Source organism: Globicephala melas, chromosome 17, assembly GCF_963455315.2.
Source record: "Globicephala melas chromosome 17, mGloMel1.2, whole genome shotgun sequence".
NCBI lineage: Eukaryota > Metazoa > Chordata > Mammalia > Artiodactyla > Delphinidae > Globicephala > Globicephala melas.
Window position 1 is genome coordinate 63,875,004 of NC_083330.1, and position 23,520 is coordinate 63,898,523.

A 23,520-nucleotide genomic window follows, 5' to 3' on the forward strand; every position below is an offset into this window, starting at 1 on the left:
GGGGCACACACATGACCCAAGTTGGGCCAATCAGAGTCTTTCCTGAGGTTTAAAGAAATTGAAGCAGGGGGAGGAGAGAGAGAGAAAGAGATAGAAAAAAAGACAGAAGCAAGGAGAGAGAGAGAGAGAAATGACATCATTTTAGTATTTAGATCCAGTCAACCTTAAAGTTAGATACATCCCATCTTCCCCCAGTTATGTGTCAACAGATCCTCCTTTTGCTTAAAAATTAGTTTGAGTTGCATTACTTCATTCAGAAATGAGGGACTTCCCTGGTGGCACAGTGGTTAAGAATCTATCTGCCAATGCAGGGGACAAGGGTTCAATCCCTGGTCCAGGAAGATCCCACATGTCGTGGAGCAACTAAGCCCATGCACCACAACTACTGAGCCCATGTGCCACAACTACTGAAGCCAGCGCACCTAGAGCCCATACTCCACAACAAGAGAAGCCGCCGCAATGAGAAGCCCGCGCACCACAACGAAGAGTAGCCCCCATTCACCGCAACTAGAGAAAGCCCACACGCAGCAACGACGACCCAATGCAGCCAAAAATAAAATAATTTTTTTTAAAAAATGAAAGAGTTATGACTAAAACCCATACTCTTACCCTACTGCCCAGCACATGTCTGCTGAACTGATAACAAGTAAAAATGCAAGGGCAAGAAGAGATTGAAAAGGAAGAGTAGGCTGCTGCTGAAAGGCTGCACCCAAGCAGGAATTTCAGGCTAGATGGACTGCTCCAGCTTTCATGTTTACTGCTCCCCAACCTGAGGTTGCAGACGGGCCTGAGGGCATGCTGGTCCCCTCGGCTCCTGCGCAGCGAATTCCTACTGAAGCCTGGTCTGCAGCTCCTCCTGCTCTGATGGGGCCTCACCTTTCATGATGAGAATATCTTCCAGGAGAACATGGTGTCCTTTGGCACAGGGCTAACTAAGCACTTGGCCCGGTAAGGATCCTGCAGGAGCCACAGGAGCCATTGAAGCTGCAGGCCGACTGGTGTCTCACACCACCCTGGTGAGCCAGCAGCCTCCGGAGCAAGACCAGCTCACTCACAGTTCCCTGACTCTGCACTTACCGTCATGGAACTTTGACAGAAGAACTGCTGCTCCCCCCTCCAGAGCCCTCCAGAGCCCATCTGTCTCAAGGGAATTTACTCTTCATATCTTCAGGTAGAGTCAACCTCTCTGCAATTAATGCCATGTGGCTGACAGGGTCTTGGTGCTCTGGCCAGGTGTCAGGCCTGTGCCTCTGATATGGGAGAACCAAGTTCAGGACATTGGTCCACCAGAGATCTCCCAGCTCCATGTAATATCACATGGTGAAAGCTCTCCCAGAGATCTTCATCTCAACACTAAGACCCAGCTCCACTCAATGACCAGCAAGCTACAGTGCTGGACACCCTATGCCAAACAACTAGCAAGACAGGAACACAAACCCACCCATTAACAGAGAGGCTGCCTAAAATCATAATAAGGTCACAGACACCCCAAAACACACGACCGGATGTGGTCCTGCCCACCAGAAAGATAAGATCCAGCCTCATCCACCAGAACACAGGTACCAGTCCCATCCACCAGGAAGCATACACAACCCACTGAATCAACCTTAGCCACTGGTGTCAGACACCAAAAACAATGGGAACTATGAACATGCAGCCTGCAAAAAGGAGACCCCAAACACAGTAGGTTAAGCAAAATGAGAAGACAGAGAAATACACAGCAGATGAAGGAGAAAGGTAAAAAAACCCACCAGATGAAAACAAATGAAGAGGAAATAGGCAGTCTACCTGAAAAAGAATGCAGAGTAATGATAGTAAAGATGATCCAAAATCTTGGGAATAGAATGGAGAAAATACAAGAAACATTTAACAAGGACCTAGAAGAACTAAAGAGCAAACAAACAATGATGAACAACACAATAAATGAAATTAAAAATTCTCTAGAAGGAATCAATACCAGAATAACTGAGGCAGAAGAACGGATAAGTGACCTGAAAGATAAAATAGTACAAATAACTACCACAGAGTAGAATAAAGAAAAAAGAATGAAAAGAATTGAGGACAGTCTCAGAGACCTCTGGGACAACATTAAATGCACCAACATTCGAATTATAGGGGTCCCAGAAGAAGAAGAGATAAAGAAAGGGACTGAGAAAATATTTGAAGAGATTATAGTTGAAAACTTCCCTAATTTGGGAAAGGAAATAGACAGTCAAGTCCAGGAAGTGCAGAGAGTCCCATACAGGATAAATCCAAGGAGAAACACACCAAGACACATATTAATCAAACTATCAAAAATTAAATACAAAGAAAAGATATTAAAAGCAGCAAGGGAAAAACAACAAATAACATACAAGGGAATCCCCATAAGGTTAACAGCTGATCTTTCAGCAGAAACTCTGCAAGCTAGAAGGGAGTGGCACAACATATTTAAAGTGATGAAAGGGGAAAACCTACAACCAAGATTACTCTACCCAGCAAGGATCTCATTCAGATTCGACAGAGAAATTAAAACCTTTACAGAGAAGCAAAAGCTAAGAGAATTCGGCACCACCAAACCAGCTTTATAACAAATGCTAAAGGAACTTTTCTAGGCAGGAAACACAAGAGAAGGAAAAGACCTACAAAAACAAACCCAAAACAATTTAAAAAATGGCAATAGGAACATACATATTGATAACTACCTTAAATGTAAATGGATTAAATGCTCCAAGCAAAAGACATAGACTGGCTGAATGGATACAAAAACAAGACCCGTATATATGCTGTCTACAAGAGGCCCACTTCAGACTTAGGGACACATACAGATTGAAAGTGAGGGGATGGAAAAAGATATTCCATGCAAGTGGAAATCAAAAGAAAGCTGGACTAGCAATTCTCATATCAGACAATATAGACTTTAAAATAGGGCCTCCCTGGTGGTGCAGCAGTTGAGAGTCCGCGTGCCAATGCAGGGGACATGGGTTCATGCCCCGGTCCAGGAACATCCCACATGCTGCAGAGCGGCTGGGCCCGTGAGCCATGGCCGCTGAGCCTGCACGTCCTAAGCCTATGCTCCGCAACGGGAGAGGCCACAACAGTGAGAGTCCTGCGTACCGCAAAAAAAAATAAAATAAAATAAATAAAGATTATTACAAGAGACAAAGAAGGACACTACATAATGATCAAGGGATCAATCCAAGAAGAAGATATAACAATTGTACATATTTATGCACCCAACATACATAAGGCAAATGATAACAGCCATAAAAGGGGAAATCGAAAGTAACACAGTCATAGTAGGGGCCTTTAACACCCCGCTTTCACCAATGGACAGATCATCCAAAATGAAAATAAATAAGGAAACACAAGCTTTAAATGACACATTAAACAAGGTGGACTTAATTGATATTTATAGGACATTCCATCCAAAAACAACAGAATACACTTTCTTCTCAAGTGCTCATGGAACATTCTGCAGGATAGATCATATCTTGGTCACAAATCAAGCCTTGGTAAATTTAAGTAAATTGAAATCGTATCAAGTATCTTTTCTGACCACAACACTGTGCTGTAAAAAATACAAACACATGGAGGCTAAACAATACACTGCTAAATAACCAAGTGCTCACTGAAGGAATCAAAGAGGAAATCAAAACATACCTAGAAACAAATGACAATGAAAACACGACGACCCAAAACCTATGGGATGCAGCAAAAGCAGTTCTAAGAGGGAAGTTTATAGCAATACAATCCTACCTCAAGAAACAAGAAATATCTCAAATAAAAAACCTAACCTTACACCTATAGCAATTAGGGAAAGAAGAACAAAAAAACCTCAAAGTTAGCAGAAGGAAAGAAATCATAAAGATCAGATCAGAAATAAATGAAAAAGAATTGAAGGAAATGATAGCAAAGATCAATAAAACTAAAAGCTGGTTCTTTGAGAAAATAAACAAAATTGATAAACCGTTAGCCAGACTTATCAAGAAAAAAAAGGGAGAAGACTCAAATCAATAGAATTAAAAATGAAAAAGGAGAAGTAACAACTGACACTGCAGAAATACAAAGGATCATGAGAGATTACTACAAGCAACTCTATGCCAATAAAATGGACAACCTGGAAAAAATGGACAAATTCTTAGAAAAGCACAACCTTCTGAGATTGAACCAGGAAGAAATAGAAAATATAAACAGACCAATCGCAAGCACTGAAATTGAGACTGTGATTAAAAATCTTACAACAGGGTTTCCCTGGTGGTGCAGTGGTTGAGAGTCCGCCTGCCGATGCAAGGGACACGGGTTTGTGCCCCGGTCTGGGAAGATCCCACATGCCTCGGAGTGGCTGGGCCCGTGGGCCATGGTCGCTGGGCCTGCGCATCTGGAGCCTGTGCTCCACAACGGGAGAGGCCACGACAGTGAGAGGCCCACGTACTGCAAAAAAAAAAAAAAAAATCTTACAACAAACAAAAGCCCAGGACCCAGGACCAGATGTGTTCACAGGCGAATTCTATCAAACATTTAGAGAAGAGCTAACACCTATCCTTCTCAAATTCTTCCAAAATATAGCAGAGGGAGGAATACTCCCAAACTCATTCTACGAGGCCACCATCACCCTGATACCAAAACCAAAGATGTCACAAAGAAAGAAAATTACAGGCCAGTATCACTGATGAACATAGATGCAAAAATCCTCAACACAATACTAGCAAACAGCACACTAAAAGTATCATACACCATAATCAAGTGGGGTTTATCCCAGGAATGCAAGGATTCTTCAGTATACTCAAATCAATCAATGTGATAAACCATATTAACAAATTGAAGGAGAAAAACCATATGATTATCTCAATAGATGCAGAAAAATCTTTCAACAGAATTCAACACCGATTTATGATAAAAATTCTCCAGAAAGTAGGCATAGAGGGAACTTAGCTCAACATAATAAAGCCCCTATATGACAAACCCACAGCCAACATCATTCTCAATGGTGAAAAACTGAAAGCATTTCCTCTAAGATCAGGAACAAGGGTAGGTTGTCCACTCTTACCACTATTATTCAACATAGTTTTGGAAGTTTTAGCCACAGCAATCTGAGAAGAAAAAGAAATAAAAGTAATCCAAATTAGAAAAGAAGAAGGAAAGCTGTCACAGTTCACAGATGACATGATACTATACATAGAGAATCCTAAAAATGCTATCACAAAACTACTAGAGCTAATCAATGAATTTGGTAAAGTATCAAGATACAAACTTAATGCACAGAAATCTCTTACATTCCTATACACTAATGATGAAAAATCTGAAAGAGAAATTAAGGAAACACTCCCATTTACCACTGCAACAAAAAGAATAAAATACCTAGGAATAAACCTACCTAAAGAGATAAAAGACTTGTATGCAGAAAACTAAAGGACACTAATGAAAGAAATTAAAAATGATACAAACAGATGGAGAGGTATACCATGTTCTTGGATTGGAAGAATCAACATTGTGAAAATGACTCTACTACCCAAAGCAATCTACAGATTCAAGGCAATCCCTTTCAAACTACCAATGGCATTTTTCACAGAACTACAACAAAAATTTTCACAATTTGTATGGAAACAAAAAAGACCCAAATAGCCAAAGCAATCTTGAGAAAGAAAAACGAAGTTAGAGGAATCAGGCTCCCTGACTTCAGGCTATACTACAAAGCTACAGTAATCAAGAGAATATGGTACTGGCACAAAAACAGAAATATAGATCATTGAAACAGGATAGAAAGCCCAGAGATAAACCCACGCACATATGGTCACCTTATATTTGATAAAGGAGGCAAGAATATACAATGGAGAAAAGACAGCCTCTTCAATAAGCAGTGCTGGGAAAACTGGACAGCTACATGTAAAAGAATGAAATTAGAACACTCCCTAACACCATACACAAAAATAAACTCAAAATGGATTAAAGATCTAAATGTGAGGCCAGACACTATCAAACTCTTAGAGGAAAACATAGGCAGAACATTCTATGACATAAATCATAGCGAGATCCTTTTTGACCCACTTCCTAGAGAAATGGAAATAAAAACAAAAATAAACAAATGGGACCTAATGAAACTTAAAAGCTTTTGCACAGCAAAGGAAACCATAAATAAGACAAAAAGACAACCCTCAAAATGGGAGAAAATATTTGCAAATGAAGCAACTGACAAAGGATTAATCTCCAAAACTTACAAGCAGCTCATGCAGCTCAATATCAAAAAAACAAACAACCCAATCAAAAAATGGGCAGAAGACCTAAATAGACATTTCTCCAAAGAAGATAAACAGATTGCCAACAAACACATGAAAGGATGCTCAATGTCACTAATCATTAGAGAAATGCAAGTCAAAACTACAATGAGATATCACCACACACCAGTCAGAATGGCCATCATCAAAAAATCTACAAACAATAAATGCTGGAAAGGGTGTGGAGAAAAGGAAACGGTTTTGCACAGTTTGTGGGAATGTAAATTAATACAGCCACTATGGAGAACAGTATGGAGGTTCCTTAAAAAACTAAAAATAGAACTACCATATGACCCAGCAATCCCACTACTGGGCATATACCCTAAGAAAACCATAATTCAAAAAGAGTCATGTACCACAATGTTCATTACAGCACTATTTACAATAGCGAGGACATGGAAGCAACCTAAGTGTCCATCGACAGATGAATGGATAAAGAAGATATGACACATATATACAATGGAATATTACTCAGCCGTAAAAAGAAACGAAATTGAGTTATTTGTAGTGAGGTGGATGGACTTAGAGTCTGTCATACAGACTGAAGTAAGTCAGAAAGAGAAAAACAAATACCATACGCTAACACATATATATGGAATCTAAAAAAAAAAAGGTTCTGAAGAACCTAGGGGCATGGCAGGAATAAAGACATAGAGAATGGACTTGAGGACACGGGGAGTGGGAAGGGTAAATTGGGATGAAGTGAGAGAGTGGCATGGACATATATACACTACCAAATGTAAAACAATTAGCTAGTGTGAAGCAGCCGCATAGCACAGTGAGATCAGCTCGGTGCTTTGTGACCACCTAGAGGGGTGAGATAGGGAGGGTGGGAGGGAGACACAAGAGGGAGGGGATATGGGGATATATGTATATGTATACCTGATTCACTCTGTTATAAAGCAGAAACTAACACACCATTGTAAAGTAATTATACTCCATTAAAGACGTTAAAAAAATGCAAGAGCAGATTAGAATATAGTTTGAAAAATATACTGGCTATGATTCCATTTATATGACATGTTCAGAATAGGCAGATCTATAGAGACAGAAAGTGGGTAGGGGGCTAGACAGAGGATTGGGGGCTAAGAGATGTGAGATTTCTTGGTGGGGTAATGAAAATGTTACAAGATTGATATTGTGGTGATGGTTACACAACTCTGTGAATATACAAAAAGCCATTGAATTGTATGCATCGAATGGGTGAATTGTATGGTATCTCAATTTTACATATACATAAGAATATATTTTCATTTTCATATCTTTTATATTTTTATATAACATAAATATATGTGATTATATATTTTTATTTTTAACATATAATTTTATATGTATATATATAGAGAGAGAGAGAGAGTATGTGACAATAGAAACTAGAAACCGAATAAAGTTAAGTCTTGAGTTACAGGGAAAGCTGATTTAAGGAACACTTAAATTACTACAAAACTGTTATCTTTTCCCCCAGAACCTGTTCCGACCTTTCCTATCTTGGGGAAGAGTGAGTGGCAGCAGCAATCCAACTGCCCAAGCCAGAAACAAGGGGGGGCATTTTTTACAACCCTGGGTTTTAACCAAACACCAAGTTCTCTCACCTCTAGCTCCCAAATCTCTCTCCGAATCACCCCTCCACCAGCCCCAGAACTACTGTCATCATTCAGTCCCTCGCCCCCATTTCCCTGCACGCCTCCTGACTTGCCTCCCTGCCCCAGTCTCTCCCCACCAGCCCCATCTGTGTTCCAGGCTGCAGCCAGAGTAATCTTTTCTACAGTGTAAGTCCCATCGTGCCTCTCGTCTGACTGTCGGTGGCTCCCACTGCCTACAGATTAAGCCCAAGCTCCTCTTGGCATCCTGCCTGTACCTCCCAACCTCCAACCTACTGTATCCCCCATCTCCTCTCTCCCGACCCCTGTTCACACACACACACACACACACACACACACACACACACACAATTGAAGCCCATCCTCAACTACTGTGTCCCACACCCTCCACCTTCTCTCTTGCCTGGCCCAGATGAATAATATCATGTGCTCCAAGAATCCTCTCCTGACCCCTTCCAGCCAAGTCAGGTGCTTCTTCCTCTGTGCTCCTAAAACCCCTTCTGTATGTCTCTATTATAATTCTAGACACACAGTATTATAATTATCTCTGTGTTTGTCTACCACATAAGCCTGTGGCCTCCTTGCAGATAAAATCCACGTTATCTTCTTTTTTTTACTTCTTTTTTTCTTTCCAGTTTTATTGAGATATAATTGACATACAGCACTGTACACATTTAAGGTGTACAGCATAATGATTTGACCTGGGTTTTCTTTAACTTTTTTGCTAACACAGGTTCAAGACGAGGCAAGCATGCATTATATAGTGTGTTGTATGAATAAATCTTCACTGGCAATGTCAGAAGTTTAATTAGACTCGGGATGGTAGTAAGATATTTGAAAACAATAATCATTTGTGGGAAAATACCCAGGATGGGATAAAATAGATTAATGTTCACAAACTTCTTCCCTTTACCCAACCTGCCCAAGAGAACCCTAACTAACAGCCTAATTCTTCTTCCCCCATCACCTGAGAGACCAATTCCTAGACGTTTTTGGTGCAGAGTCTGGAGTCAGCAAAGAAAGACAGCAGCAGAGGGCTTGAAGCAGAAGCAGAAGGACTAAAGGAAACAGGCCAGATCAATCTATGTAATAAAGAATGAAAAGAGAAAAAAAGAGGAAGTTCAGTAAGTAGAAGCCACTGGAGCTGGTGGAGAAGGAAAAAGTTCTTCAAAGTTCTAGGGAGGGAACAGCTTCAAACAGAGTGTGGGATATAAAAAAACTGGGCAAGGGTCCAAAGAACATGCCATGGGGTATACCTGGAAGCCTGCTGAATGTCCTTTGAGAAAGATGAGAAAAATATTAAGTTCTTAAAAATATTAAGTTCTGGCTTCCCTGGTGGCGCAGTGGTTGAGAGTCCGCCTGCCGATGCAGGGGAGACAGGTTCACACCCCGGTCCAGGAAGATCCCACATGTTGCAGAGCGGCTGGGCCGGTGAGCCATGGCCGTTGAGCCTGCGCGTCCGGAGCCTGTGCTCCGCAACGGGAGAGGCCACAACAGTGAGAGGCCCGCGTACCGCAAAAAAAAAAAAAAAAATTAAGTTCCCTTTTCATGTTTTGGTTTATTTGGATTATTCTTCCATAACTAATTCTAGGACTGGACCATGTGGGTCACAGCTTCAATAGGGTTACATGAGGAGTCGTTTCAGTAAATGTGAAATGAAACTGGAAAACCAACTGAAAACATATCCCGCTACTAAGAGGATAAGCCTCATTACCCATGTCCAAGGACCATGCTCATCTTCACATCTGTTCTTACTGTTCTCTGTCTGGTAGGAATTCTCGTGAGACCAGAAATAGAAACACGGTTAAGCAGCAGAGGACAAGTGACTTTCCACAATGACAGGGAGTATCCATGGCAAGGCCACCCCAGAATTCAGGGGCCCTGAATTCTAGCCCCTGCTTTACTACTAATGGCTTATACGACCCTGGACAAGTGATTTCCGCTCTTTAAGCTTCCGTTTCCTCGTTTGAAAAATGAGGGGGTTTAAACCAGACAACCATCAAGTATTCATTCCAACTGTGAGATGCTACGATCACAGGGATCTGAGCCAGCCTCCTGTTAAAAGTGTCCAGGGGCTTCCCTGGTGGCGCCTGCCGACGCAGGGGACACGGGTTCGTGCCCCGGTCCGGGAAGATCCCACATGCCGCGGAGCGGCTGGGCCCGTGAGCCATGGCCGCTGAGCCTGCGCGTCCGGAGCCTGTGCTCCGCAACGGGAGAGGCCACAACAGTGAGAGGCCCGCGTGCCGCAAAAAAAAAAAAAAAAAAAATCAAACAAAAGTCTCCAAACTCCAGCTCACTTGGCCAGCAGTGAGCTAACGAAAGCTTTAGGGCAACAGCTCTAAAGCTTTTGAGCAAGGTTTGTCAGCACCGCCCTGAGGGAACTTTAAAGGAGCTTGTGTGCCCATAAACAGCATTTAATTAAAGAGCAGCAAATTAGCAGCAGGGAAAACTGAAAAGTAGGCTGGCTGTCCAGGAATATTTCTTTGCATCTCTGCTCAACCATAATACACTCACAATGGCCTTTGTTAGAGAAACAGAGAACCTTTGTTTGGGGTCATTTGACCAGCTGCCCTGGAAAGACAGCTGCCCCAGCTCTCTGCCCGGATGCTGTCTCTACCCTGCAGAGGTGAAAAAGCCTCCCAGGTGCCAACGTGGGAATCAGGCTGGGAATTGGGTTGGTCTTAGCAGGATGAAGTTCTCTATAAGGGATTTTTAAATCCGTGGGTGTCCCAGAAGTTTTTTTTTTTTTTTTGGTTTTTGGTTTTGGTTTTTTTTAACATATTTATTGGAGTATAATTGCTTTACAATGGTGTGTTAGTTTCTGCTTTATAACAAAGTGAATCAGCTATACTTGTACATATATCCCCATATCTCCTCCCTCTTGTGTCTCCCTCCCACCCTCCCTATCCCACCCCTCTAGGTGGTCACAAAGCACCGAGCTGATCTCCCTGTGCTATGCGGCTGCTTCCCACTAGCTATCTATTTTACATTTGGTAGTGTATATATGTCCATGCCACTCTCTCACTTTGTCCCAGCTTACCCTTCCCCCTCCCCATGTCCTCAAGTCCATTCTCTACGTCTGTGTCTTTATTCCTGTCCTGCCCCTAGGTTCTTAAGAACCACTTTTTTTTTTTAGATTCCTATCAAAAAGAGTCATGGGGCTTCCCTGGTGGCACAGTGGTTGAGAGTCCGCCTGCCGATGCAGGGGACGCAGGTTCGTGCCCCGGTCTGGGAAGATTCCACATGCCGCGGAGCAGCTAGGCCCGTGAGCCACGGCCGCTGAGCCTGCGTGTCCGGAGCCTGTGCTCCACAACGGGAGAGGCCAAAGCAGTGAGAGGCCCGCGTAACGCAAAAAAAAAAAAAAAAAGAGTCATGTACCACAATGTTTATTGCAGCTCTATTTACAATAGGCAGGACATGGAAGCAACCTAAGCGTCCATCGACAGATGAATGGATAAAGAAGATGTGGCACATATATGCAATGGAATATTATTCAGACATAAAAAGAAATGAAATTGAGTTATTTGTAGTGAGGTGGATGGACCTAGAGTCTGTCATACAGAGTAAGTCAGAAAGAGAAAAATAAATACCATATGCTAACACATATATATGTCCCAGAAGTTTTACATGCTGCGTCCAACTCCCTGGTGTGGCCGATCATCAGCATGTTGTGTAAGAATGACTAGGGCTCCTAGGAGGAAGGACTTCCATGGCACATGAAAACGTTGATCCCCTGCATGGAGAAATTGCTTACTTTTCCACATCAGAGTAAAGTTTAGACTTCAGAAGGATTTCGTCACGGTAGGATTCAGAAATCTGCCCAAGGCCACAGAAACTAGTAAGTGTCAGAGCTAGGATTTGAACCCAGGTTTCTCTGAGAGGGAAGCCCATGCTTTTACCCACAAGCCTCCAGCCCTTCGTCAAGTGCTCTTCGTGGCTCAGGACCCATTACAACACTGGAAGCAGCCCGTGGGCACACGCACATTCAAAATGGGCTGGTACGTGGGATACACGCCCTGAGGGTCATAGTCCCTCAGGACTCTTCCATCCTATCCCAGGCCACGGATGCAGACCATCCTCCTTGCTGGGAGCCTGGCTTTCATGTCTGTGGTCATGGAAGCCTGGCTGGAACGGGACACATGGATTGGGTGCTGTCTTTGAAGGAGCTTTGAAGAGAAAAACAGACTGAACGACTGGGGTATCAAATGATTTTAACTATCAACCCCTGTTGACTCATAAGAATGAAGGACCAGGAGATTAAGGGAATTTGACATCCACGTCATGACCTGTAAAACTTTCTTTAGTTGTTTTTTCCAACTGCCTCCTTGAACCAATTTTTCTTTTCTTCTTCTGTTATTTGACAGAAGGTTGCAGACTTGTGGAATATGCAGCGCCTGTCTCTGGCAGAGCTCACACACTGTTTTATAATTATCTAGTCCTGTGACTGTTCCTCCTTCATTAGGCCCTGAGATCCCTGAGGCAAGGATCTTATCTTACTCATCTCTAAGATAATGAATACACAGATGTGTATTATACTATTCTCTCCAGTTTTCTGTACATTCAAAATTTTTCATCACACAAAATTCCAATAAAGCAGTTTTCTAACATAACCACAGTGCCACTACCAACTTCAGGAAAGTATCATTACTACAATCCTACTATCTTACACACAATCCACATTCTAATTTTACCGATTGCCTAATATTTCCCTTTACACCAACTTTTGTTTCCAGGATCCAATCCTGAATCACGTTTTGCAGTTACTTGTCATGCTTCTTTGCTCTCTTTCTATTTGGAACCATTTCTCAGCCTTTGTCTTCTACATTTAAAGACACTGACATCGGGGCTTCCCTGGTGGCACAGTGTTGAGAATCTGCCTGCCAATGCAGGGGACATGGGTTCGAGCCCTGGTCTGGGAAGATCCCACATGCCGCGGAGCAGCTAGGCCCGTGAGCCACAACTACTGAGCCTGCGCATCTGGAGCCCGCGCTCCACAACAAGAGAGGCCGCTATAGTGAGAGGCCCGCACACCGCAATGAAGAGTGGCCCCCGCTTGCCGCAACTAGAGAAGGCCCTCGCACAGAAATGAGGACCCAACACAGCCATAAATAAATAAATAAAGGAATTCCTTAAAAAAAAAAAAAGGCACTGACATCCTTAAAGAGTAAAGCTCACTGTGTTGCTGCACGTGTCTGATTGTGTCCTCATGATTTGATTCTTGAATACTACAGGATTCTAGCAGGAATACTACATAAGATGGTGTGGCCTTCTCAGTGCCATGCATCGGGAGGTACCACATGTCAGTTTGTCCTCTCACTGGCGACGCAGATGTTGATAATTTGGTGAAGGTGGTGTCTGCCAGGTGTCCCCACTGTAAAGGGGGCATTTTTGCCTTTGTAAATAGTCTGTAATCTGTGGCAGACACTTTGAGACTGTGTAAACACCCTGTTCTCCAATGTTTCACCCAATGGTTTTGGCATCCACTGTTGATTCTCGCTTGAATCAATGAGTACTTTGATGGTTGCAAAATGGTGATTTTTGTAGCTCTATCATTCCTTCTATGTTTATTAGTTGGCATTCTACTGAGAAGAAGAGCTTTCCCTTCTCCCCCTAGCATTTGTTTATTTGCTAGTATCAGAATGGACTCAAAATCATGTGTTTTTTTGTAATATAAACATTACCGGGTTTCCCTGGTGGCGCAGTGGTTGAGAGTCCGCCTGCTGATGCAGGGGACACGGGTTCATGCCCTGGTCCGGGAAGATCCCACATGCCGCGGAGCGGCTGGGCCCGTGAGCCATGGCTGCTGGGCCTGTGCATCCGGAGCCTGTGCTCCGCAACGGGAGAGGCCATAACAGTGAGAGGCCTGCGTACCGCAAAAAAAAAAACTATACCCCAATATGAAATTAAAATTTAAAAAAACACATACAGCGCATACTAGGGGCCGAGCTCTGAGCCCCCAAACTGAATCCATGTCCTCACTAGTGCGGAAGACAGGAGGCCAGGTGAGTAACTTCATCCCAATGCAATGGGCGCTGTCACGGAGGTGAGCCAAGTGCTCCAGGAAAGAGCACGGGAGGAAGGAATGGGGAGATACACTGGAACCATCGTGAAGGAAGAATAGTTCTCCAGTAGAAATGGAGAAATGAGCCTTACAGGTGTGTTTGGAATCACTGAGGAGTCAATGGGCCTAAAGTTTGGACGTTGTAGGATTGCCTGGTTGGATATGGAGATAGAGCAAAACAGATCAAGATGATTTTTTATAAAAATGGCATTCCACCATGTGCACTCTTTTGTAACCCAACTCCTTTCCTTTCACAACTTGCTCTGGACATTGTTTCCATGTCAACACATGCAGATCAGTTTCAGTGGATTTTGAAATGAGTCATTTCCAGTGTCAGACCATGATTTATTTAACCCAACGCCCTGCTGACGGGCAGGCAGGCCGTTTCCAACTTTTTTGCTACTGCAGTCTTTGTTCATCCTTCTTCTCCTGTGTCTGATTGTTTCCTTAGGATAGATGGGGGAGAGGCTTTTGGCTTCCAAGACCAAAGCCAGACCTGAAGGGTTCAAGGCCAGAGCTGGAAAGAGCGGTGCTAGATTGCCCGTTGTTTTCCTTCATCCATGCGTCATCCCCACAGCAGAACGCCCCTCCCTAGGAAGCTGCCTCTCTTGCCTGCCTGAGCTGACTCTGGACCGAGCATGAAAACGGGGCTTCCACTAACAGCTCTCACCAATTATTGCCAACACATGTGAGTTAAGACTTCAGGTGGGCACACTGACTTTTTTTGTTGTTTTTTGTTTGTTTTTTGCAGTACGTGGGCCTCTCACTGCTGCGGCCTCTCCCGTTGCGGAGCACAGGCTCCAGACGCGCAGGCTCAGCGGCCATGGCTCACGGGCCCAGCCGCTCCGCGGCATGTGGGATCTTCCCGGACCGGGACACGAACCCGTGTCCCCTGCATCGGCAGGTGGACTCTCAACGACTGCGCCACCAGGAAAGCCCCACACTGACATTTTTTAGACACAAAAGTTAGAGCCTAGATAGACTAATATCCTGTCCCAAGATGTCAGAATGGAAAAATATGAAGAAGGGAAAGGTTGAGAAGCCACTCTGCCTGGAAACAGGGGAGGAGATGAGGATGAGTACAGGCGGGAGGGGGAACACAGACCTGGAAGCCGGGCCTTCCAAATCCTGTCTTTTGGGGCAAGTCACTGAATTTCTCTGAGCCTTGGTTTTCTTGGGTGTAAAATGGGAAGATAATGGCTGCATCGTGGAGGTTTGTGAGGACTGATTAGATAACAAACGTGAAACACTGGTGCAGTGCTGGATGGTCAAAAGCCCAAGAGGAAACATTACCCACCACAGGTGGTTCAACCGAAGAGATTGCATGGCAGGGACTGTTTAGACGGGTGTGGGCAGGCCTAAGGGAACAAGCAAGGCACCCAGAATCTAGCCACAGTGGGAAGCCATTACCACCTGCAGGGCTGAAAAAACCTCGGAAGAAGAGTGTTACCAGAAGCCAGTGATTGTTAGTGCCGTGGAGAAGGGGACACTAGCTGGAGTCCTAGTTGCAGCTACTGCTGGTGACACAACACCAAAGAGAGAGGAAAAGAAAAATGAAGAAGGAATGCCAGGTTCCCTCTCTCCCCCGAGCCCTCCAATCTCCTGCCACTGCTTCCCAGGGTCAAGCCCAACCAGAAGCCAGTGACAAGGGACTCTGGGTGATGCAGACCCAGAGGTGGTCCAGACTGAGAAAGGCGAACGCTCAAATGGACTCAAGTGGATTCTGGCCAGGAATCCAGGTAAACAAGCCATCAATTCAGAGACACCAAGATGCAAGGTGGTAGAGTTCATCTAGCCCAGGCCTCCTTGTTTCAGAGATGCGGAGAGAGCAGTCCAACATAAGTCATCTGCCTAAGGTCATCTTCTAATTAGTTACACATCCAGGACCAGAACCGAAATATTATACTCCAGAACCAGCTTTTTCTGTCCTTTATTATAAGCATTATTATTACAGCCATGCACCAAAGTTGTCTTTGGTAGAGCCATCAATGCACTTATTCCTAAAGCCTCTGAGCCGTAAAAGGTCCATTGTCCCCTGTAAACTATGAGAAATCAGAGTAACCTCCTCTTTTATAGGCTCAAGAAAGTAAGAAGTACAAACATTCTTCAGTTCTCAAGGATAATGAAGGACGAATCTTCCTCCAAATTCAAATTCAAAACAGTCCAAATTCAAACCGAAGCTTGGTAAGAAATGAAGCTGAGGTGGTAGTGATTGGTTGTTGATTCATTACTGAGCTATTCATTTCATTCCCACACTGCAGATTCTAGCAAGGTTTCTCAATATTTAATGAGCACCTACTATATACTCAGCACCATACTATATGCTGGGGATACCAAAATACATTAGACAATATTCTTGTCCTTAAAGCAGTTATCTGCCTATTTCTTTATTCTCCCGCTCCCAACACATGGACACACACACACACACACACACACAACACACACTTTTACATCTTTCTGTTGTTGATATTGATGACAAAAGCATTCGTCAGTCCCAGAACATGATCACTGGCATGAGTTTACATCACACCAAGTATTTTTAGAGTTGTCACCTGCAGACATAAGCCTGTGTTTCTTTGTCCTGCCATGGAAGGGACATGACCCTTCCTCTGATTTCCCATGGCCCTTTATATATACCTCTGTTATAACAGGTATCACCCTGTCTCCACCATCAGAGTCCCTCAAGGACAATAGTCAAAACCCAGGCATCTTTGCAGCTCAGTACTCTAGTGCCTAATACCTAGTATGTGCTTAATACATATTTATTGATTAATGGAATGGTAAATTGATGAATGGATGAATTATGAATATATGAATTTATAGGTGAGTGAGTGTATGGGTAGGCAGATGAGTAGATAGATAGATAGATAGATAGATAGATAGATAGGTAGATGTTTGGGCGGATGGATGGTTGGATGTTGGGTGGAGAGATGGATGAATAGACAAATGGATGGGTAGGTGATGATTGTTGGGTGGCTGGGTAGATGAATGAGTAGCTGGTGGATGAATGGGTGGATAAATAATTTAAAAGATATTTATATTCCTTGTGGCTTTAGGAAAACAATACCTACCCTGGGGATTTCCCTGGTGGCACAGTGGATGGGACTCTGTGCTCCCAAAGCAGGAGGCCAGGGTTCGATCCCTGGTCAAGGAACTAGATCCCGCACGCATGCCGCAACTAAGAGTTCACATGCCACAACTACGGAGCCCACCTGCTGCAACTGCGACCTGGTGCAACCAAATAAATACATTTTTTTAAATAATAATACCTACCCTGATAATCTCCTAAAATAATGTCATACTAACAGAGAGGTTATAACAATACTTGCAGAGTGTAGTAGGAAAAAAAACTTGGGGTCAACAGGCCCGGGTTCTACTCCCAATTTTGCCACTTAGAAGCTGTATTGACTTAAACAAATCCCTAACTTCTCTGGGCCACCTTCTGTTCAGTCTAAAGTGACGGTGATACCCACCATACAAATCTAGTGGTTATTACACGAGATTATACTGTACTGATATAAATGATAGTGCTTTGTCACAGCCAGCGATGCTGGTTATGATGACGGATAATGTAAGTAGCTGTCATCTGGCCATTGTCCATTGGTGGGAATATAACATTTCTTCCATTAAGCTTTGCAGTCCTGGACCCCAACTCTCTGGTCTCAGCCTTCCCGGTCCCCTAGACTAGTGATGGTCCAGCTACTGCCAGCCACCTGCTCATTTTCCTCCTAGCCAGCTGCAGTTCCACGCCCCATCCCACAGCACCTGTGCCTACGGGCAATATGCAAGCAAATGCCCAAGGACCTGAGCCCGCTGTTAGGAAAGAACGCAGGGAGATGGCTGGGGAAGGGCAGCTAGGAGAAGTGCTCTAGGCGAAGGCTTCACTGATGAGTTCCTTTCCAGAGTGCTCTTGTAATTTCTTTTCTTAGAACTTTCATAAATACCTCCACAATACCAAAACCATTCATTCAATATTCACTTATTGCGTGCTTACTGTGTGTCAAGCACTGCACTTGCTGGGGAAACAAAGCTGAATAAATGCTGGCCCCTGACCTAAATGAACCCCACTAGTCTGTGCCACTAGATCACAGGCCACTGCAGGACCTTGTCCAGTCCTGGAGTTTGAGTTCATCCCTGACCACCCAGGAACTGGCAGAGCCCAGCACAAAGGAGGTTTCATTTCACTTCTGTTGCACTGAGGGAGCTCAGTCTAATGGGTGAGGCAGACCAGTCAACAGCAACCACAGCTGGACACCTCCAGAGACAGCTGGAAAAACAGAGGAGGGGCATCAACTCAAACAGAGGCATGGTGGGCTTCCTGGAGGAGGTGCCACCTACGCTGAGTTTGGAGACAAAGAAGAATAAGGCACAGGAAGACGTAGGTGGGAGGAGACAAGGTTAGGCAGAAAACACGCTGATAACAAGCTTTCCCCGCTTCTCGCTTTCTCTCCTACTTAGCTTCCATCTGCCTCCCCTTCGCAGAGCTGATGGGGTTTTTAACTCTCTGACGGAAAGACAACCTAGAAAACACCTGTGTGAGCCCATCTGGTCTCCTCTACATGAGGATCACCTGTCTGGAGGACCGGTGGGAAATCACAATGCTCCTTCCTGCCTGGCTTGACGAACCGAGAAGACAGAGGACCTCAGATTTTATCAAGATCAGGGACAAGAGGTGAACAGAGGGTGGAGCGGGTCCTGGGAGGGATTGCTTCCACTCCTGCAGCTTTCCTCCTGCGGAGAGCCGCAGCCAGAGTCCACGGGGCCCGGAGGCAGCTCAGGGTAACACCGGACAAAGTAGAGAGAGCGTTTGCCCCGGCGCCTTACGTGCCTAAGATTTCAGAACAGGTGACGTGCCCACTCTTGGCACTTGGAGCTGACAAATCAGCCTGGAGCTGGGCCCACGGCTAGCTGGGTCTCTCCTGGGGCAGAGAATGTGCCCAGTAAATCCAAACCCCTTACTTAGCAGGATGTGATAGGCCTCACCCTCCAGCCCCATCATCCCCCAGTTCTCAACCTCTACTCACCCCTTCAATGCATCTCTCACGCTGGCTTGTGATCCGCCGGGTTGCGTGTGTCTCCCAGTAGGGCTCCTTCAGGGTGGAGACAAGTCTCTTCCACCTTAGTGACCCCCGTCCAGCACAGCGCCAGGCCTATGCACGTTTCGGATCAAACAGACATGTGCACGTTCACCCTCTCACGGGAGCCACTGACTCCCATCAGCAGGACGAGAAGGTCCCGGTCGCTCCTCAGCTGAAGTGTCCTTCTCTGAGGCCTAAGGGCACTCCTTCCGCATGAAAAGCCACTCCCTTCTTTCAGTTTGCAAAGGGCTTTCACGTGCACTTTTCTACATGGCTTCCCCACCACCCTCGGGGTAGGTATTAGTCTACCCACTTTATAGATGGGGAACCTGAGGCCCAGAGCAGCTACAGGAGCGGCCTGAGAGGGACACTGGGAGGTGGCGACGAGAGGACCGGCCCCCGGGTCCACCTGACTCCGGATCAGCACTGGTCCCCAGCACCTTTGTTCTCCCGTCACACGTCCTGGGCTCTGGCATCCCCGGGCGGAGCCCACCAGCCTAAGATCCAGACGAGCAGACACTGCTCAGGCCCCTCCAGTGACACGTTAACCGCTCCACGACTCTAAGGGGGGGCCCTTGGGGTGGTGGGAAAGGCTTGATTCTCCCCCAGCCTCACGGTTCTTCAGGTGTCTGTGGGTACAGGTCCATGTCCATCGGGAACACTGGGCTGGGGTGACTACAGAGAATTCATAACAAGTGTGGGAGGGCTGAAGACACACATGGAGGAAAGTGGTGTTACCCAGAGCCCAGGAGCCCAGGCACTGCAAAGCTGCTGCCAGAGGAAAAACAAACGTCTAACTTCTGATCTCACACAGGTGCCTTTCATTGCAGTAATTAACTGAAACCCAGCTAGCAAGGGAGTCTGGAAAATACAGTCCCTCAGACATAGTAGTACAGGAAAAAGTACCAAAGGGCAGGTATCAAGCTGAACACCAACAGACAAAACCTGTACATCGCTAGGGTCATCCAAGACTAAGGTGCTGTTCCCAAAAGGCCCTGGCTCTGGCCTTGAGCACAGTGGACACTGGCTTGCTTTGTGGCCGTCCCACGCCTCTCGGCGGTCTCCATACCTCTGCAGAGTTCCTCGCTTCTACCTCAACATGGAAGTTACGATCTCACTTTGCCAGCCTCCCCTGCGGCTGGAAGCAAGCACCCCCTCCAGAAATCAAGTACAGCCAGCGGGAGCGAACAGGACAGAAGCAAGGCGGAAGTGAGGGAGACGCAGCGCCCGTGCTCTGGACGAGGGGCGTTGGCAGTGGGGCAGCGTTCCCACTACAGTCAGACCGAGTTCCTAGTGTGGAAGGGGCTGGGGTGGTGCAACTGCTACAGCAGGTGCCCAGCGGGGACAGTTTCCTTATCACATCAATTCTGCAGCAGAGTTATGAATGTCATTGCCAGGAGCTCAGCCTCAAGCCTGTTTCTCCAGCCTTCCCAGTGGTTCTTCCAGTTACCCGATAATCTTTTTAAACAAGCATTAAAGCTAAGGTATAATGTCCTGACAAAACGTGTATCAATCATGAGTGTACAGCTCAATACATTTTTATAAAGTGAACCATCACCCGTATCAATAAGTATATTACCAGTACCCCCAGGTGCACCCGCAAGGGCCCCTCCCAATAACTTGCCTCCTCTCTAAATGTACCGATTTCTAAGACCATGGATTCGTTTTGCATATTCTTGAGTCTTATATGAGTGGAATCATTTTGTATATCCTTTTGCACCTGCCTTCTTTCACTCCATATTATGTTTCTGAGATTGGCCCCCGTTGCTACCTATGGCAGTGCTTTGTTCGTGTTCCTAGCTGTAGACTATTCCATTGTAGGCATAGAGCACAATTAACCCATTCTATTGCCAGAGGACACTGGGTGGTTTCTAGTCGAGGCTTATTATAAATAATGCTGTTCTCAGCGTTCTTCACACCTGACCTTCATTGCAGTGTAGACAGTCATACGAGGGAAGGCAGAACTGGGGCCAACTGAGATTTTTATAGGAAAAATAAAGGGTAATTTTTTTTGGAAAAAACGTTTCCCCAAACTGGCTTTAAAGCAAGTAGAATCATTTCCAAAGGTGGAATTTAAGGTGACTGCCTGGGCCCACAGTCTCCCCTGTAATTAACACCCCCTTGGTGGCAGGTCGGTCCTAAGTGCCACAGCTGCTGCATCACTGCAGGACACGGCAGAGTGATGGTCAGCACCTCTCTGAGCCTCAGTTTCCACATCTATAACAGCGTCAACCTCATCGGGCTGTTGTGAGGGTCAAATTGATGATTGATCTGAAGGCAGGGAAACTAATGTTTGCTGTGGACAGTCTCCACACCAAATGCTCCCCGAACATTCGCTCACTGAATTCTCACACGAACCTGATTCTCATCCTTCAGAAAGCTGAGGAAACTGAGGTTCAAGGAGGTTTAATAACTGGCTCGAGGTTCTAGGGCTGGTAAAGGGCAGTGTCAGTGGTACCCAGGTCGGCTGGACTCCCCAGTCTACACTGAATACACAGAAGGTGGGAGTTGGATCCTGCCTCTAACTGGGAAGGGGCGGTGGTCTCTGGCTTCCTCTGAGCCCCAGCGTCTTCATTTGCAGCACGAGGACAGTGCTACCCTCAGAGGGTAACCATGAGGATTACATGAGTTCATGGCTGGGAAGGGAAGGAGAACTAACATTTCTGAGCAGAGCTAAATGAACATTTCTGAGCAGAGTTAAATGATTACACGTCCTACCTGATTTAACAGCCTTCCAAGGTGGGAGTTGGATTATCTCCTTCTAACTCGGGCCTTCCAGGTGTCAGGACCGACCACGTGACTCCGAAGTCAGAGAGAGAAGCCAGTCCCCAGCTGCCCTCACCATTCCTGGAAGTTCCAGCTCTTACCCAGAGAAAGGCGCCCCATCAGAATTCAACCTGCCGGGTGGACCGTCTCATCTCCTACCACGAAGGCCAGGCCCACAACTCCTCCAATGGGCTTTGTTCCTCAGGCCCCGAAGCCAGGCCTGCACTCCCGGTACACACACACACACACACACAAACACAGACACTCAGGGCCCTGCATTTGGACTCCCCTCCGAACCCCCCACCGCTATCAAGAAAGCCATTGTCAAATGCACACACTTAACATGCTAAAAGGCTGCGTTTTTCTTTTTCAAGGGCCCATTCCTAATCACAAGAGGCCACTTAGTCTGAGTGGAGCCCGGTGATGCTGATGAATGATTACGCATTTCTCCAGAGAGCAGGGGATGCTCAGCTGCCTCGATGCCCACCCCCCCAACTTGGACATGAATCAAGGCCACCGAGAAGCTCGAGCTACAACCGGTGACCTTTCCCAGCACAGGGCTGCTCTTAGGTTCCAGTGGCCTTTGCTCAACACCCTCTTCAGCAGGCCCTACTCCCCCCAGCCCCCTGCCTCACCCTGCCACGGCTCTACCCTAAGGGGCTGGACTGGTGGGATCTAGGAGAGTTCACTTCCTCACTTTAGCACCCGACTCTCCCCGCCCATCACACACCATGTGGATGTGAATGTTAATAAGAGCCCACACTCCTGCAGACTGTTCATCTCAATGATTTCGAAGGGTTTTCTTTAATTCTCTTTCTCTGTGTGACAGATACAAAAATTATTAATGTGTGAGTGTTGCCAGCTCCCCCCCACACACACCCCCTCCATCTCTAAAGGAAATTTTATCTTTAGATTTTCAGTTCCTCCCCCAGCCCCGTCCCACCACCGCTTTGCTTCCTTTGAGCCAGGCCTATTCCCACGTCTGGGGGGTAGAGAATCGGAGAATGATGGCCGAGAGGCACCAAACTAGAAACAAGAAAGTGAAAGCGGGGTGGGTGGAGAAAAGTTGAGATTCAAAGATTCCGGTTTGGGAAGAAGTTTTCTTGGAGGTGGGGAGTCAGGGGTTCTACTACAGGTGTAGGGGTCAAAATGAAACAAAGCAGAGTGAGGATTTTAAGAAACTCCGGGGAAAGAAAGACATTGGCACCCTCGTACCTCACACCACGGTAGAGAGGGGGTACAATCGCTTTGCGAAACTGGTCGTTTCTACCAGAGCTGAACTTGCACGTACTCTGTGATCCAAGGATTCTCACTTCTAGGAACGAGGTATAGGAGGTGCCTACACAGCAGATAACGTGTCCCTGCGTTCACCAAAAGATGTGCACTAGAATGTTCACAGCTGCACAGCTCGCTTTATCCTAAAATTACCCAAATGCCCATCAACAGTAGCATGAATAAATCAATCATGGCGTGTTTATACAGAATACTCTACAGCAACAAGAAGGAAAGTGGGACAATTAGACACAACAAGGTGAATGGCTCCCGCAAGCATAATGGTAAATAAAAGAGGCCAGACACAAAAGAATTCATGATTCCATTTATAGAATATTCGGAACCAGGCAAAAAGTAATCTTCGTGGTTACAAGTCAGGACAGTGGCTCACCTGGAGGTCTTGTTGACTGACAGGGAACTCTAGGCGGCTTCTTGGGGGCTGGTGGTGTCATTCTCATCCAGGTGGTGGTTATACAGGTATGCTCAGT

At 45.7% G+C, this 23,520-nt stretch overlaps 1 protein-coding gene across 5 annotated transcripts in view; it reads right to left on the bottom strand.

The window, feature by feature from the left end:
* DERL1 (derlin 1) overlaps positions 1 to 23,520 on the bottom strand; it is a 125,068-nt gene that overhangs the window by 68,407 nt on the left and 33,141 nt on the right. The window contains exon 8 of one of the 5 annotated variants that reach the window (XM_060287690.1): positions 8,832 to 8,937. The exons of the other annotated variants lie outside the window; for them this stretch is intronic. Within the exon in view, the coding sequence (XP_060143673.1) occupies positions 8,838 to 8,937 (100 nt within the window). The 3' untranslated portion in view covers positions 8,832 to 8,837. Of the gene's footprint in view, positions 1 to 8,831; positions 8,938 to 23,520 lie in introns of those variants that run through there. 5 annotated transcript variants of the gene reach the window in all.